The sequence below is a fragment of the Thamnophis elegans genome, chromosome 12 (genome assembly GCF_009769535.1).
Source record: "Thamnophis elegans isolate rThaEle1 chromosome 12, rThaEle1.pri, whole genome shotgun sequence".
NCBI classification, from domain to species: domain Eukaryota; kingdom Metazoa; phylum Chordata; class Lepidosauria; order Squamata; family Colubridae; genus Thamnophis; species Thamnophis elegans.
The window spans coordinates 26,510,333-26,527,460 of NC_045552.1; the positions used below are offsets into that span (position 1 = coordinate 26,510,333).

Genomic DNA, 17,128 nt, shown 5'->3' on the forward strand with positions numbered 1-17,128 from the left:
CTTCATCCAGCCACCTCATGTCGTCCCCTTCTTCTTCTACCCTCAGTTGTTCCCCGCATTAGGCTCTTTTCCAGGGAGTCCTTTCTTCTCATTAGGTGGCCAAAGTCTTTGAGTTTCCTCTTCAGGATCTGGCCTTCTAAAGAGCAGTTAGGATTGATCTCCTCTAGGACTGACCTGTTTGCAGTCCAAGGGACTCGCAGGAGTCTTCTCCAGCACCAGAGTTCAAAGGTCTCGATTCTTTGGTGATCAACCTTTCTTATGGTCCAACCTTCACAGCTATACATTGCAACTAGGAAAACCATCTCCTTGGCTATACGCACTTTTGTTGGCAGGTTGATGTCTCTGCTTTTTAGTATGCTGTCTAGATTTGCGATATAGCTTTCCTCCCCAGAAGCAAACATCTTTTAATTTCTTGACTGCAGTCCCTATCTGCAGTGATCTTGGAGCCCAGGAACATAAAATCTGTCACTACCTCCATTTCTTCCCCATCTATTTGCCAGGAATTGAGAAGGCCAGATGCCATGATCTTAGTTTTCTTAATGTTGAGTTTCAAGCCAACGTTTGCACTCTACTTCACCTGCCTCAAGAGGCTCTTTAGTTCCTCTTCAATTCTGCTGTTAGAGTGGTATCATCTGCCTATCTGAGGTTGTTGATATAACTCCCAGCAATCTTAATTCCAACTTTTGATTCATCTAGTCCTCCTTTCTCATGGTGTGCTCTGCATATAAGTTAAGTAGGCAGGGCGACAGTATACTTGACAGTATATTTGAGGTACTTACCAACAATTCCAAGCTAACATCTAAACATGGAATCCACAGGGCATAAGCGACATCACATGGGCTTCTGTGAGAGTCACGTCTCACAGTCAGTGATGAATAAGAGATAAGCAAATCTGAAGACCACATAGAGCACAGATGGAAGCACGCCAACTAGCTCAAACAAGGGGGGGGGCAAGCGATCTGTTATGTAGGACAGGAAGGAACATGAACATCAAGAGGGTTTGAACTTCAGTTTTATAAATAGGACTAGTTATTGAACGCCAGCTGGTGCCAACATTCTTTTGATTTATTCTTTCTAACTTTTCTTCAATAAATGCTATTTGTTCTTAGCTCTTGTTTTTTTTCCCATAAACGTATCCAAGTGACATCATGGTGGGAAACCAGAAGTCATATTCAGTCTGGCATTTCCATCAAGGGAGTCCTTCAGGACATGGTACTTTTTTCCCCTTCCTCCATGAAAATTCACTTACTGTATCTTTCAAAAATTGAGGAAGATAATCTCAAGAACGATTCACGAAAAAGGGTGCCAGTTACATAGGGGGGTTGCAAACATCTGAAAATGACATGGCTTTTACTTGGAAAAAAGGGTCCTGCATGTTAACTCATCTCCCCATAATAGCAATAGCCCTTAGACTTATATACCGCTTCACAGTGCTTTACAGCCCTCTCTAAGCAGTTTACACCGTCAGGCTCTTGCCCCCAACTCATTTTACCACCCTCGGAAGGATGGAAGGCTGAGTCAACCTTGAGTCCATCAGGATTGAACTCCTGGCAGTGAGCAGTGAGTTAGCCTTCTGTACTGCATTCTAACCACTGCACCACTACGGTACATCCTTGTTTGAAATCTGATAATGTTATTTGAACTATGAATGGAAAATATGTTTTGGTGTCCCACAAACTTTTCATTGTCCTGCCAGATTTGGGTTGGTGCCATTGTGAGGTAGGAAAGACATGAAAGGCACCATATAAACAATGGAGGGATCCATTGCTAAGGTGGCTGTGTTTATATGGCACTTTTCATGTCTTTCCTACCTCACAATGGCACCAACCCAAATCTGGCAGGACAATGAGAGGTTTGTTGGTTACCAAAACATTTTAAAGCATGTTTTCCTACAGGTAGTCCTTGACTTACAACTGACCCTTTAGTGACTGTTCAGAAGTCACAATAAACACCCCTCAAGGTACTTATGACCTGGTTCCAAAATTCCAATAGACACCCCCCCCCATGGTCACAGGACAACATCTGATGCTCAGCCACCAGCTGACGTTTACAGTATTTGCAGGGCCCCAGAGTCATGTGACTTTTAGGATGTTTTTGGCAAAAGCCGACAATTACTTCCTGTTCTCGGCAAAAACAGCCCGTAGCAAACAACTGGTTGCTTTTACAATTGAAGCATTTGCTCTATGACTGCAGGGTTCACTTAATGACCACTGCAAGAAAAACGATTGTAAAAATGGGTTGTGATGCTCTTTGCAACCATAATGGGCAGGCTCCAATACAGTGGAGGACTACCTGCATTGGAAAAACAAACCCTTTACTTTCACAGGAATATTACCTGCAAGAGTTAAGAAAAAATATGCATTACATTTTCTGTCTCTACATAGGCACACATAAAAGATATGCTAAATATATTGATCTTCCGCTGCCAAGCGCAGTTCTATTCTAGACCTAATATAATAAATCTTCATCCAGCCCCAAGCTTAAAATGTCTAATTCCTGGTGTTCATAAATACCAAATACTGGGGACATACCCCAGAAGGACATATGCTTCTTTAACATGCAGCAATCAATGCTACCTATTGACTATCCTCTTGATTTTAGCCCCAAATTTGAAGATAATAGGACAAGATGTGCTAAGTATATTGATTTTTCACTGTCAGGCATCGTTCCTCCCTACAGACACCACTGAATTTTACCTAAATCAAAAATACAAACTGACTTCCAAGAATCCTCTTAGGAATACATTTGTCAAAGTGTCACCGGAGGCTAAAAATATTATTTTCATTAATACGAGCAGTATTTCAAAAAGCTGAACGAAGGCTTGGAGGCATTGGAGAAGGACTCGGACCCCTACAAGTTGCTACCAGAATTCAACTGAAATGAGATTTATAAGGAATTTATTTTGGGGGGAGAGACGGGTTTCTACTCAGTCCAACTGTTTTTGTATATAGGTAGTCCCTGGCTTACAACCATTTGTTTAGTGACCCTTTGAAGTTACAAAGGGGCTGAAAAAAGTGACTTACAACCGTTCTTGCACTTACAAACATTGCAGCATCCCACAATCACATGGCCAAAATTTGGGCACTTGGCAACTGGCATCTTTTTTTTTTACAACAATTGCCACATCCTAGGGTCATGTGATCTCCATTTGTGACAAATGGAGTTTCTGACAAGCAAAGTCAACTGAGAAGCTGAACTCGCTTAATGACCATGATTCACTCAACATCTGCAATGATTTCCTTAACAACCATGGGAAAAAAAGATTATAAAAGAGAGTGCAACGTGCTTAATAACTGCCTTGCAGAACAACGGAAATTCTGATCCTAACTGTGGTTGTAATGGAGGGCTGCCTGTAGCAGTAGCAATAGCACATAGACTTATATACTTCTTCACAGTGCTTTACAGCCTTCTCTAAGCAGTTTACAGAGTCAACCTACTGCTCCCAACAATCTGTGTCCTCATTATACCCACCTCGGAAGGATGGAAGGCTGAGTCACCTTGAGCTAGTGAGACTCGAACTACTGAACTGCTGGCAGCCGGTGATCAGCAGAAGTAGCCCTCAGTACTGCACGCTAACCACTACGCCACCTCGGCTCATGGAGGAATTGCACTGAGAAATCAACTGTCAACCAATGCAGCTTGCATAAAAGCAGTGATGTATAGGCATACCAAAGGGTTCCTATTATTGCTTACGCCATTACATTTTGAGCCAGCTGTAAATTCTGGGTGGTCTTTAAGAGTTGCTCCTTCTAAAGCATAACTTTATTAAAAAGTGTTTCTTTCAGGAACATATACATATTTTGAAACTTGCATCAGGGATATCTATGTTACTGGAATGAAACCAAAACTATACAACTGCCTTTATTGTTTACTAAAGAATGTACACCAACATCTTTCTACGTTGCAAGGAAAAAGTCCCTTCTCTCCCTTATGGGTAGTCTATGTCTTCCTCAATCTCAGATCCTCTACCAGAGAACTGGGAATTTGAGGATTCTGTGCAGAATCTTAGCTGTTCCTAGTGCTGCCTTCTTATGGATAGAGAACTCTGCCTGCAGTATTGCACTCTAACCACTGCGCCACCGTGGCTCTATAGATATCTATTCCCCAGATATGCTGAAAGAACCCAGTTCAAGGAAATGCATCAAATACTATTCTATTCCCTCCTCTTCCTTTTTCTTTTTCTCTCTCCTGGTGTCTTCCCTTGGTTAGGCAAGAGAGGGTGGGAGGAAACACGGTGGCTACTGGCAATCCAAGATGGAAGCAGGCCAACCTGCTTAAAAGTGCATCCCTATCTCCATGGGTTAGTGCTGAGACCACACAGTGACTTACCCAGCTCGCTGCTTTTTGGACTTATCTGAGATGCCATCTCGAGACATCAGCTTGTTAAATACGATGATCCCAATTAGCATGTTGACCTGGATAGGAGAGAAATTTGTGATAAGTGGTGATCGAAAACTTTTTTCTTTCTAAACCATGGTTTGCTCTAAATTTTCAGGGGTATCCAATCATCCAAATCAGCATCAGTTTTAAGATCAGTGGACTTCAGCTCCCAGAATTCCGCAGCCAGCTATTGGGAATTGAAGTCCACGGGAGTTAAAGTTGCCAAAGTTGGATACCCTGGCTCTAAAATAGAGAACTGATGATCAAGTGCTCGTAATGACATAAAATCCAATACTCCACAATAAAGGGAAATCAGCATACCAACTGTTAAAAAAGGTATGCTCATTCCATTTGGGAAAAAGAAGATTTGTTCCATGACATTGCTTTCAAACAAGAAGAGAGTATCAGCGAACTCCACCATTCTTTGCCATTCTTTGCCATCCTTCGCCATTCTTCTTATACTTTCTGAATAATCAGGAAGGCAAGATATGTGTGTGAATATCCTGATTTTCATTACACCATTATATAGTGTATACCCCTTCATAGTGCTTTACAGCCCTTTAAGTGGTTTACAGAGTCAGCATATTGCCCTCAACAATCTGGGTCCCCGTTTTAGCAACCTTGGAAGGATGGAAGGCTGAGTCAACCTTGAACCTGGTGGTTCTGATCTGCTGAACTGTAGGCAGCCGGTGATCAGCAGAAGTAGCCTGCAGTACTACACTCTAACCACTGCGCCACCACAGCTCTATTTTTTTTAATTATTTTATTTTATTATTTTATTTTATTTATATGATGCTCATCTTCTCAATAAGTTGATTCTGAGGAACTCATTGTAAGAACCTCTCTCGAACCACCTCTAATAACAAAGTATTTTTTTAAAAAAAAGTTCAATAAGAAATTCTAAAAATAGAATTATATTCTATTTTATATTCTCAAAAACTTTGAGTGGAAGGAAGGGAGGATGGGAGGGAAGAAGAGAGGAAGGATTTTCACAGGGAAGTAAACTTGTTGGCTAAAAGAGCTGGATTTAGTTGTATTAATGTTGGCTTTTATAACTTGGTTCTCATTAATTTTTACTACACATTTTATCATTCTTTTAAGATATCTGTATTGGGAATATTACAGTCCTTTCCAAACTTGTAACTTTATCTCAAGAGAAGTGGTGTCATTTTTTTTATACTGCAAAAGCAGATTAAGCCAGAGAAGCAAAGAGTTCAGCAAGATCCTGGCTAAATGAAGCATAGGGCTAAGGTATGTTTCAGGTCTGTTGAATAAGCACAAGTAATAGGGGTTCATATGGCACACTAGATAATTCAAAAGCAAATTATTCACACTGTATCTGTGTCTAATGGCTTTGATCACAATTTCCAGGGATGGAAATGAAAACAGAAGGTTCCTCTCCTTCTGAATCCAATTTGGACAAAAGCCTATGATGTAGTGATCATACCACATCTTTTCTCTCTCTCTCAAAAGCTGAGGAAGTGGGACAAGTTCCACTCTTTAGCGTGACTGGATCTTCATGAAATTTTTGATGGCCACTAAACTCCCCAAGGAAGGCTTTTTTTTTTCTCTACCAATCCAAACAGTTTATCTTATTCCTCAGAAGATGTGAAGCCTTCCATCCTGCTCCCATCCTCACATGGTTAAGAAATGTCTAGGATTAGGGGTCCTCAAACTTGGCAACTTTAAGACTTTAAGACATAGCTGGCTGGAGAATTCTGGGAGTTGAAGCCCACAAGTCTTAAAGTTGCCAAGTTTGAAGATCTTTGGGAGTTGAAGTCTTAAAGTTGCCAAGTTTGAAAATCTCTGGGAGTTGAAGTTCACAAGTCTTAAAGTTGCCAAGTTTGAAGACCTCTGAGACTTTAGGTAGAGGGAAAAAGCCCAGAACCAATGGGAAAAGTTAGAAATATCATCAAGAGTGAGTTGGATAGTTTGGACTTCAATTTCTTCCCCTCCTCTTACTACCCCTCTCTATTCGCAGCTGTGATGAGTTGCAGAATTTGGGGGGCAGGGACGGATTAATTTTTCCATCAACTCAAGTCAAAAAGTGTGATTTTAAGTGAGCCTTTATAGGTTCTTGACTGTTTACAACAGAGTCAGTGAAATGGAAACCACGCCAATGGGAAAGAATGAGATCAGCCCAAGTCAGATCATTGGTGCCCTAGAAAAGTATCTGAGTTCTTACCAGAACAATCACAGCAGCTGGACCAACAAAGGCATACAACAGTCCTCCTTCAAGGGACAGCCAGCAACTGGAGAGAGAAAGAAAAACTATTTGAAAACTAAACAAGAACAGAAACAAACATCCAAAGAATGACCATAACTGATGTCTCCCCATCGTGCCTTAGTCCCATCTCCTCTAAAGAAGAGATCCATCCAGGGGTGACATGCTACCGGTTTGGGCTGGTTCACCTGAACCGGTAGTAAAAAAAATGCTTTAAAAAGTAAAAAAAAAAAGTTCTGGGGATGGTGCAGCACAGCTGATTGGTGCACAGCTGATCCTTGGAACTCTTTAAAGCATTTGTTTACTACCCGTTCAGGCAAAATGCTAAAAAAAGTTTTAAAAAAGGTTCCAATGGTCGGCTGTGACAATCAGCTGTGCAGCGCTTGTCAGAAACTTTTTGTTTGTGAAGTCCAGCTGCTTTTGCATTGTGTGTGAGTCAGTTGTGTAGCTTTTGTGTTATTTTTGTGTAAAGTGTGATAGTTTGTTTTTGAGCTTCGGTGAGGTTCCTGCTTGTTGCAGGGACCATTTTGTGTGAAGTCCAGCTGCTTTTGCATTGTGTGTCAGTCAGTTGTGTAGTTTTTGTGTTATTTTTGTATAAAGTGGAATAGTTCATTTTTGAGCTCTCTGTGACTCTGTGAGGTTCCTGCTTGTTGCCCACTCAGTCACATGGTCACCAAGACATGCCCACCAAACCACACCCACATAACCAGTAGAGAAAATTTTTGAATTTCACCACTGGATCCATCACTCTGTACCTTTAATGGTGAATCTTAGAATGATCAAAAGGATCTTAGGGTGATCAGAAGAGCCATGGATGGGATCTAAAAACTGCCTGGCCAGGTTATCAAAAATGAAAACAGAGGGAATAAGTAATCAATCCAGTGCAAAGATATGAGAGGGCATTATTTAAAATCAGAAAGAGAAAGTGAGGCTCACTGGACATTGACCAGTATGGTGACCTCCCATCTCTCCAATGTCCAGGAGATGATATTTGATTTGTGCTTCTTTCCTATATGGATCTCTGAACCTTGAAGTCCCTCCTCACCTTCACCTTCATGGAAGTGACAAGCAATGGAAGTGGAGTATCTATTCAACACTTCATTAGTTTATAATCCCCCCCCCCCCCCCCCACCAATCCTTCTATCCCAGAGAAACCTACTAGCTGGCTGTTCCATATCCTTTGGTCCGAGTGAAGCCAACTGAAACCGCAACTACCAAGGCTGGCAGACCTGAGCAGGAAATAAATAGACATAAAGTGTTTTGGGACATTGTAAGACTGCCCAAGAAATTGTGAGAATTTTCAGGGGACAGTGCTGAAATCTTAAAAGATTTTTTGCCAAGAATGGGGAAATATCATGAAGTGGCAAGAGTTGACTGTGTATGCACATGTATGCATACCAGTGGTGGGTTCCGGATCCCATTGCAACTGGTATGGTTGCAACGAGGCCCGGCGTCCACCACATGAACACGTGCAGTGCGCACGCACATGCGCGCATGCATCCTTACCTCTTGCAATGCCTCCACGAGCCTCCGCAACACTCCAGCTGCTCAGTGGAGCATCGCACAAGCACCATGCACTCTGTATGCTTGCGTAGAAGCGCCAGAGATCTCAAATACAGGTAAGGAGCTCGGGTGGGCAGGTGGACCCTCCAGAGCACGGTACCAGAACGGTACCCAGTGCTCCGGGCAGGCACTGGTACATCTCTACCGGGGCATACCTCTTGTAACCCACCACTGATGCATACACACATACACAACACAAAGGGAGGGAGGGAGAGAGAGATGGAATGTCTAGGAGATTCCGAGAATAGGGAGGATAAGGTAAAGGTAAAGGTTCCCCTCGCACATATGTGCTAGTCATTCCCAACTCTAGGAGGCGTTGCTCATCTCCGTTTCAAAGCCGAAGAGCCACGTTGTCCGAAGACATCTCCATGGTCATGTGGCCAGCATGACTCAACGCCCAAGGTGCAAGGAACACTCTTCCTTATCTTTCCTATTTTTCTACTTGCATTTTTATGTGCTTTCAAACTGCTAGGTTGGCAGAAACTGGGACAAGCAATAAGAGCTCACTCCGTTATGCAGCACTAGGGATTCGAACTGCTGAACTGCCAACCTATCTGATCAACAGGCTCAGCATTTTAGCCACTGAGCCACCATGTCCAAATAGGGAGGATAGAGAGAAGGATAATTATGGGAGTGGGATTCATGCAGAAAAGTTTGCTTTGCCCAGGAAAGAGGGAAGAGTGAGAAAGAAACTCAAAGTAACTCTGCCTTAATTACTCTAAGTATCAGCTGATCTGGGAATTGCTTTGGCAGCCTTTCAAGATTCTTTTTCAAAATAGAATCTATTTCTAAAGATAGAAACAGAATAGCTAATGATAGAACAGTTTGCCAGTTCAACCAGTCAAAGAGTGGCAATTGGAGATCTTGAAACAGAGGCCAAGCAGTATTTCGTCACTCTAATTCTGGATTTCCTAACTTCCTAAAGAGGTTCTTAAATTAGACTAATTTTCAGGGTTTACACAGCACATAGATCCCAAAGCTAACCTGGATCCTGATTCACATCTGGTTAAACATATTGTGCTAATTCAACTATCCAGTGATGAACCAAGGGCAATCAGGCCACTTAGAGTCACTTAATCCTTAAGATGTATAGCAAATAAATTTGATCCATAAAATAAAAATAAAATGAAATTCCAAATGAGAATGAGAATTTCTCTCTTACCCCATCCGAGGCAGAGGAAGCGTTTACGAACTAGCCGAGTTCGGATTCTGCCAATGACAGCCAAGTAAGATTGCCAAGCCTCGGTCAGCACCCAACAGAAGGAAGAGAGGAAGAAGAAATGGAGGAAGGCAGCTGTCATGGTACAGATGCCCTGGAGGAGGAAGAAAACAGGAATCATCTGGGTGAAGAGGTAGAGAGCCTTTGTCATAAAAGGCACTCACTCACAGGTTTCTGCAAAATGAAAAAGCATGCATTCTGCTACAAGAGTATGAGTTGCATTGGGTTGTGGTGCCTTGCAACACACATTTTTGTCACACATTCTGTCCAGTTTGGTTCTGCAACCCACAAGACAGACAGACTTCAACGGATAATTAAAACTGCAGAAAAAACAATGGCTACCAACCTGCCTTCTATTGAGGACATGTATACAGGCCAAGTCAAAAAGAGGGCCATGAAAATATCTACACACTCCTCACATCCTGGACATAAATTGTTTCAACTCCTATTCTCAAAATGATGCTATAGAGCACAGCACAGCAAGACAACTAGACACAAAGAGAGTTTTTTCCCCAAATGCCATCACTCTGCTAAACAAATAATTCCCTCACCACTGTCAAACTAATCACTAAGGCTGCGTTACTATTACTATTAGTCTTCTCATCGTTCCTATCACCCATCTCCTCCCACTTATGACTGTATGACTGTAACTTTGCTGCTTGTATCCTTATGATTTACATTGATATTGATTGTTTCCTGATTGCTTATTTGTACCCTATGACTATCATCTAAATTTCCTGACAGTTAGAACAATTAATCAGTGGAACAGCTTGCCTCCAGAAATTGTGAATGCCCCAACACTGGAAGTCTTTAAGAAGATGCTGGATAGCCATTTGTCTGAAATGGTATAGGGTTTCCTGCCTAGGCAGGGGGTTGGACTAGAAGACCTCCAAAGTCCCTTCCAACTCTGCTTTTGTATTGTATTGTAAGTGCTGTATTTTATGATTCTTGACGAAAGTATCTTGTTTTTTTATGTACACTGAGAGCATATGCACCAAAGACAAATTCCTTGTGTGTTCAATCACATTTAGCCAATGAAGAATTATATTCTATTCTATTCCTCTTGTCTTTCCTGCAGGGCCCTGTACATTTCCTACAAAATATGCATCTTGCCATGGGAGGAAGTCTATTAAATAACAATAATAACAAGGATGCTATTTGTACTGATGATATTAATTTGTATTTACAGGTAGCCCTTGATTTACGACCATATGGAACCTGCTTATTACAGTCATAAGTCATGAGGGTTGTAAAATATTTCATCTATGTGACCAACCCAATTCTATGACTTTTTTTTTGCAGAGATTGCTAAGTTGCTCACTATAGGCTGGTTTTGGCAGAAACTGAAATCAAACATCTTTTCTTTTTCCAAAAATGCCATAAAATGCTGTCATGTTACCACAGGATGCTATAAATGGCTACAATTGCAGGCTGATTGCCAACCTTCCACAATGAAGTCATATGATTGCAGGTGCCCCTCCCCCCAGAACTGTCATAAGTACCCATTCTAAGTGAGCAGACATAAGTTGATGACTTACACATTTAAGGCAGAGCAAATCTATGGTGCGGTACTGCTCATCCTGTAAGACATTTTTTCCTATTCTAACTGGCCCTATTTCCTAACTGGTTAGCAAATTTCAACTTTGAGGTGACAGTTAAGTCATCACTTCTACACCAGGAACTTCCTGCCTCAACCTTACTATCTGTTTAGCTTCCTACAACCCCAGTCAATTCCCAGATGATGTCCATGCTATGAGGGAGTTCTGGCAAGTGCAGCTGCAAACATCTGGAGGACACATACTACAGGGAAGGTTGTTGTACAATAGGGGGCAATGCAACTTTCCTCCATGAAATCCTGAGGCTTATCTGATCAACCTTTTCTTAATATTTTATCATAGAAGAACACTTCTATCACACATGTAGCTGCAAAGGTTTTTTACAGCAGCCAGAACTGTTCTGACCCCACTCCTTGCTTGTTCACAACGACAGCCAGACAGAACTTCAGAGGAAATATCTTTATCAGTCCCGGCTCAAGCTGGCTGTGAGCCCAAAATAAACATAGATAAAGTCTCTGGCAAAAAGTTACACAGCAAATGCAAAAACAACACTCTTACAGCAAACCAGGTTTACATAAATCAAATCACTTATCCAAGTGCCTCTTTGAATCATGGACACTAACTCGAACAGGAACGGAACTGAACTCATGAACAAACAAACGACGTTGACTTCTGCAACTAAGGCGTGGCACCATCAGTCTTTTATCCACAGGAGGAGAGCCTTAACGAGCCCCAGCTGCTTGTTATCTTCTCCCAGGAGCATCCTGCAGCCACTCACTGATAGCAGCTGCAAAGGCTCCTACCGAGCCACAACACTATCCCCCACCACAGGGCGCTTCCCCCAGGTCTGATGGTCTGGATGCGGTTGGAATGGATTGTCCATAAGATGGCCCACACTCATTTCCTGTGTTTCCTCCTTTGTGATTCCCAAATACCTGCAGGAACATTCCCCTTGATCCAATGCTCCCCAGGTATCTGGTGGCAACCACGTCTCCTCCCGCCCTGTGAGGCGTCGACACCACATCCAGAGCCCTGCACCCTCTCCAAGGCCGACCCACCAGCCCCCTTGCTGTTGGAGACTGGCGGCAGCTCTAACAGCTCTGGCCGAGCCCTAACACCCTGTCCAGGGTCCTCCACCTCCTCCAAGGCCAACTCATGACCCCTCGCCATTGGAGTATGGCGGCAGCTCTACCGACTCCTGCCAGGCCACCACACTCTCCCCCACCACAGGGCCCTTCCCCCTGTTCCGACGCTTGGGGTGCGGCCCGGAAGGGTTGGTGACGGCCCCCATGGAACACAGTCCAAGACACTGGTACCCCACCGGGATTCTAGAAATGAAGTTCTGTGCTGCGGGGACCGGGGTCGGCAAGGGCTGGAATCTTGGCAAAGCCCTCCTCGCAGACCTGGCCCATTGGCACTGGACACACAACTCCACGCACTTCCGCACATCATTTCTTAAACGGGGCCACCAAAACTGACCGGATGCCAGGTGCAATGTCCGGGAAAACCCCCAATGTCTCGCTGCAGAAGCGCCATGAACCTGAGAGAGCACCCGTCTATGAATGTGCCCTGCGGGAACATAGAGCCGGCATAGATACTTCAAAAGATCCCCTTCCAAAGTCCACGGGGAAGCCGGCTCTACTTCCGCCTTTTGTCGCTCCACCCATTCATCACCCCGCTGCGCATCCTATATCAGAGACTGTACACTCACGGGATGATAAACTGCAGCGCAGGATGCAACGGCTAGAACAGTCCGAGGTGGAAGCGAGTCTGCAGGGTCAGAGTTCCCCGATTTCCTAGGCAGGGCATCAGCCCTGGGATTCCACACCCCACGAATGCATGCTACATTGTGCGAACGGGGTATCACAGACGCACAAACATGCCGGTTGTTTGACATGATAGTTCGTTGCTGAGGGACGGCCGCAGTCCGCGCCACCCCTCTATTCTTCTTGGGGCAACTCCCCGCCAGGTGTCCAGGATCCCCACAGTAGAAACACAACCCGTCAGCATGTCGTCTGTCCATCTCTGTACGTGACACTCGAGGTCTGACAGCATCCAACTCCATGGGCTCCTCCCAGTCCACTGCAATCTCTTGATGAACTGGCATGCTGGTGGTCTCCTGGAATGCACGGCAAGGCCTTCGCCGCTGCAGCCGGGCGTCTATCCAGAGGCACAAGTGGACCAATGCGTCGAACGTCGGTGGCCTGTCCACCCTTGCCAGTTCATCTTGCAAGGCATCAGACAATCCATCTTGGAAAGTGTCCATCAGAGCTGGTTCATTCCACGCTGAATCCTGGCTACACAGCCTGAATTCACTTACATAGTCTTGCAATGAACCACTCCCCTGCTGCAGTGACTTCAGACGTCTGGTTGATGTTTCCCCCTTAATGGGATCCTCAAACATACGCTTAAAGCATTGGAAAAAACCCTGGAAGTCATCCAACAAAGGGCTCGGCTGAATTAACAAGGGGGTAGCCCAACAGGCAGCTGTGCCTGAGAGCAAACTAATAATAAATCTCACCTTCGTCTGGTCAGTGGGAAAGTCCTCTGCTCTCAAACTCAGGAACAGCTGGCATTGTCCCAGAAACGCAGCAAACATGGCCTGATTGCCATCAAATTTATCTGGCATGGCTACTGGGCACTTCCTCCTTGGCTGGGGGGAGGGCAGTTTGCAGCTCTCTGCAGCTGAGCAATTTGGTCAGCCAATACTGCTATTTGCTATGTCAGTCTGGCGTTGTCAGCGTAAAGCTGCTCCATATTTTTATGAATGGAGGTGTCAAGCCCCACTCCATTACATAATTAGGAAAGAAGGCTAAGAGACTCCATGGGTTGGAAATCAAAAGTACTTTTACTAATTATAAATGGTAAGTGAGCAGTAGCAAAGCAAAGTCTGAGTAATATGGCGCGAAAGCAATTGATATATAGAATAACCCGTTCCCCCCCCCCTTAGGATCAAAGCTCCAGTCCAATCATAAGTCCTTCAAATGTCAGGTGTGAGATAACTTCAAAAAGACAGGCCGGACGATGGAATGTCGAGGCCGTTGATGCAGGCGGGAAACACATACGCATGCGCAATCCCAACGACTGGTACATCCTAGAACATTCCTCCAGCACATCAATTAACCCCTCCCAAATACAAGCCCCCCCCCCTTCCCGTTTCATGGCAGCTGAAGCAACAGCAAGGCAGAAGCTGACATCCGGCCGTCCCCCGGAAAAAAGGCAGTCAGGCCTGGAAGAAAAACAAACAAAACAGACAAACGACAAAACACAAAAAGAAGAGGGAGGGGAGAAAAGTCAAGGCTTGTCGGGATACGAAGCATAAAATTTCTGTAGCAGGCGGGGAGCACGAACGTGGGATTTATCAACCCATTCCGTGTGGGATGGGGGGAAGTGTTTCCAAGCCACCAGATATTGGATGCGATTACGGAGCCTGCGGGAATCAAGAATTTCACGAACTTCAAAATGACGTTCCCCATCAATCAGCAACGGAGCAGGCAGAGGGTCATCCGGGGGCCGTAAGTGGGACACCCGAACCGGCTTGATGAGGTTGATGTGGAACACTGGGTGGATTCGGTTGAGATGTTTGGGCAATTGTAAACGAACAGAAACAGGATTGATGACTTTCACAATAGGGAAAGGGCCAACATACTTGGGTCCCAATTTCTTTGATTTCTGTGTAGTGTGCAAGAATTTTGTGGACAAATACACCAAATCCCCAATGTGGTATTCATAGGGCTGAGAGCGTTTCCTATCGGCTTGCTTCTTATGGGATTTATGGGCAGCGTCCAAAGTGGAAAGAGTCAGAGGCCAAATGCGACTGAGACGCTCACTCCAGTCCGCAACTGAAGGAACCTGAGGCTGGGCCGTAGGCAATTCGGGAATAGGAACAAAATCCTGGCCGTAAACGACCCGAAAAGGGGTAAACCCCGTGCTGGAGTGAACCGAGTTGTTATAGGCCACCTCAGCATGTGGTAACAAGTCAACCCAATCGTCCTGTTGATAATTGATGAAACAACGTAAATATTGTTCAAGGACGGAATTAGTACGTTCACAGCCGCCATTAGTCTGAGGATGGTAGGCGGAGCTAAGGCCCTGGGCGGAGCCAATGCGTTTGAGAAACTCCTTCCAAAAAGTAGATGTGAATTGGACCCCACGATCAGAGATAATACTGTCGGGAACCCCATGTAAACGGTAGATGTGGGAAAGGAACAGTTTAGCCAATGCCTTGGCGGAAGGAATTTTGTGACAAGGCACGAAATGAACTTGCTTGGAAAACAAATCAGTGACCACCCAGATGACGGTATGTCCCTGGCTCTCGGGAAGCTCAACAATAAAGTCCATAGAAATCTCCTTCCAAGGGGCAACCGGGCGAGCGACGGACTGGAGAAGCCCCTGCGGTTTCCCCGGCGGTTTTTTGGCGGTAGCGCAAACAGGGCAACTGGCCACATAAAGTTCAATGTCCTTTTTTAAAGAGGGCCACCAGAACTGTCTCTTCACGAGGTGCAAAGTTTTTACGAAACCAAAATGACCCGCCAATCTGGAGTCATGAGCGCGACGAAGGACGACAAGTCGTAGGGAAGCGGGGACGTATAATTTAGCACCAATCCACGGTAGATCGTCCCTCATGGTGCACTCGTCCCGATGGTCCAGAAACCAGTCGTCTTGAGGAAGAGCTTTTTTAAGGTCAGAAAGTAGATCTTGAGGCACTTCCTTCTGAGCGTGGGTCTGTTGACGTGTGAGTACCGGAGCTGCCAGGAGCGGTTGGACGATACTCAGTTTAGAGCAATTATATTGAGGTAATCGGGACAAAGCATCTGCCATGAAGTTCTTTCCACCCGGGATATACTTTAGAGTGAAATTGAAACGGTTGAAATATTGGGCTCATCGCATCTGTTTGGGGGAGAGACGACGAGGCGTTCGCAACGCTTCCAAGTTCTTGTGGTCAGTCCAAACCTCAAATGGGTGTTTAGCGCCTTCCAGGAAATGGCGCCAAGTCGCGAGGGCCCAACGGACCGCAAAAGCCTCCTTCTCCCAAACTGCCCAACGCCGCTCCGTGTCAGTGAGTTTACGGGAAGTGTATGCGCAAGGCTGCAAGTTACCTTGGTCGTTAGCTTGCAACAGAACGGCCCCTACGGCGACATCACTGGCATCAGCCTGGACGACGAAAGGCTGGTCGAGATCAGGGTGCTTAAGAACTGGTTCAGCGGCAAAAAGGCGTTTAAGCTTCTCGAATGCCGCCTGGCATTCCATGTTCCAGTCCAAAGGCTTATTGGGTTTAGGCTTCGGGTCGCCTTTCGTCTTGAGCAAATTAGTAATAGGGAGAGCAATGTTAGCAAAAGAGGGAATGAATTGACGGTAGAAATTGGCGAACCCCAAAAATTTTTGCAATTGCTTACGAGTTCTGGGCGCGTCCCATTCAGTGACCGCCTTCACCTTTTCAGGGTCCATTTCAATGCCATCAGGGGAGATGCGGTAGCCCAGATAGTCAATTTTAGTTTGGTGAAACTCACACTTAGACAATTTGGCATAAAGGTCAGCGGCACGGAGTTTTTTCAAAACAGTGCGTACCAGATTGACGTGGTGGTCGTAACTGCGGGTATAAATGAGGATATCGTCCAGGTATACGATAACGCCCTTGTACAGATGATCGTGCAAGACCTCATTAATAAATTGCATGAACACAGCAGGAGCCCCCTGGAGGCCAAAAGGCATAACCCGAAACTGGAAACAACCAAGAGGGCAGTTGAAAGCAGTCTTCCATTCGTCCCCTTCCTTAATGCGTATCCTATAGTAAGCTTCTCGCAGGTCCAATTTTGTGAAGATGCGGCCCTTCCCTAGTTGCGCCAACAAGTCTTTCATCAATGGGAGTGGGTAGAGGTTCTGAGAAGAGACCGCGTTAAGGTTTCTAAAGTCACAGCATAAGCGAAGAGAACCATCTTTCTTTTCACGAAACAGTACAGGGGCAGCCACTTTGGGTCGGGCTGGTTCAATGAAACCACGTTTCAAATTTTTGTCAATGAAAGAACGCATCTCCTCCATTTCCCTGGGCGACATGGAGTAAATCCGGGGTTTAGGGAGCTTAACCCCGGGTAAAATGTCTATGGAGCAATCAGTAGGCCTGTGGGGGGGCAGAATGTCCGAAGATTGTTCGCTGAAGACTTCCTTAAGATCCAGATATTCTTTCGG

General features: G+C 44.9%; 1 protein-coding gene across 1 annotated transcript in view; it reads right to left on the reverse strand.

Annotated features, from left to right (window-relative positions):
* The window catches only part of ADGRB2 (adhesion G protein-coupled receptor B2), a 256,805-nt gene that overhangs the window by 34,912 nt on the left and 204,765 nt on the right, over positions 1-17,128 (reverse strand). Inside the window, 4 exon segments of the mRNA XM_032227776.1 lie at positions 4,330-4,415; positions 6,566-6,632; positions 7,764-7,833; positions 9,330-9,480. Coding sequence (XP_032083667.1) covers positions 4,330-4,415; positions 6,566-6,632; positions 7,764-7,833; positions 9,330-9,480 — 374 coding nt within the window.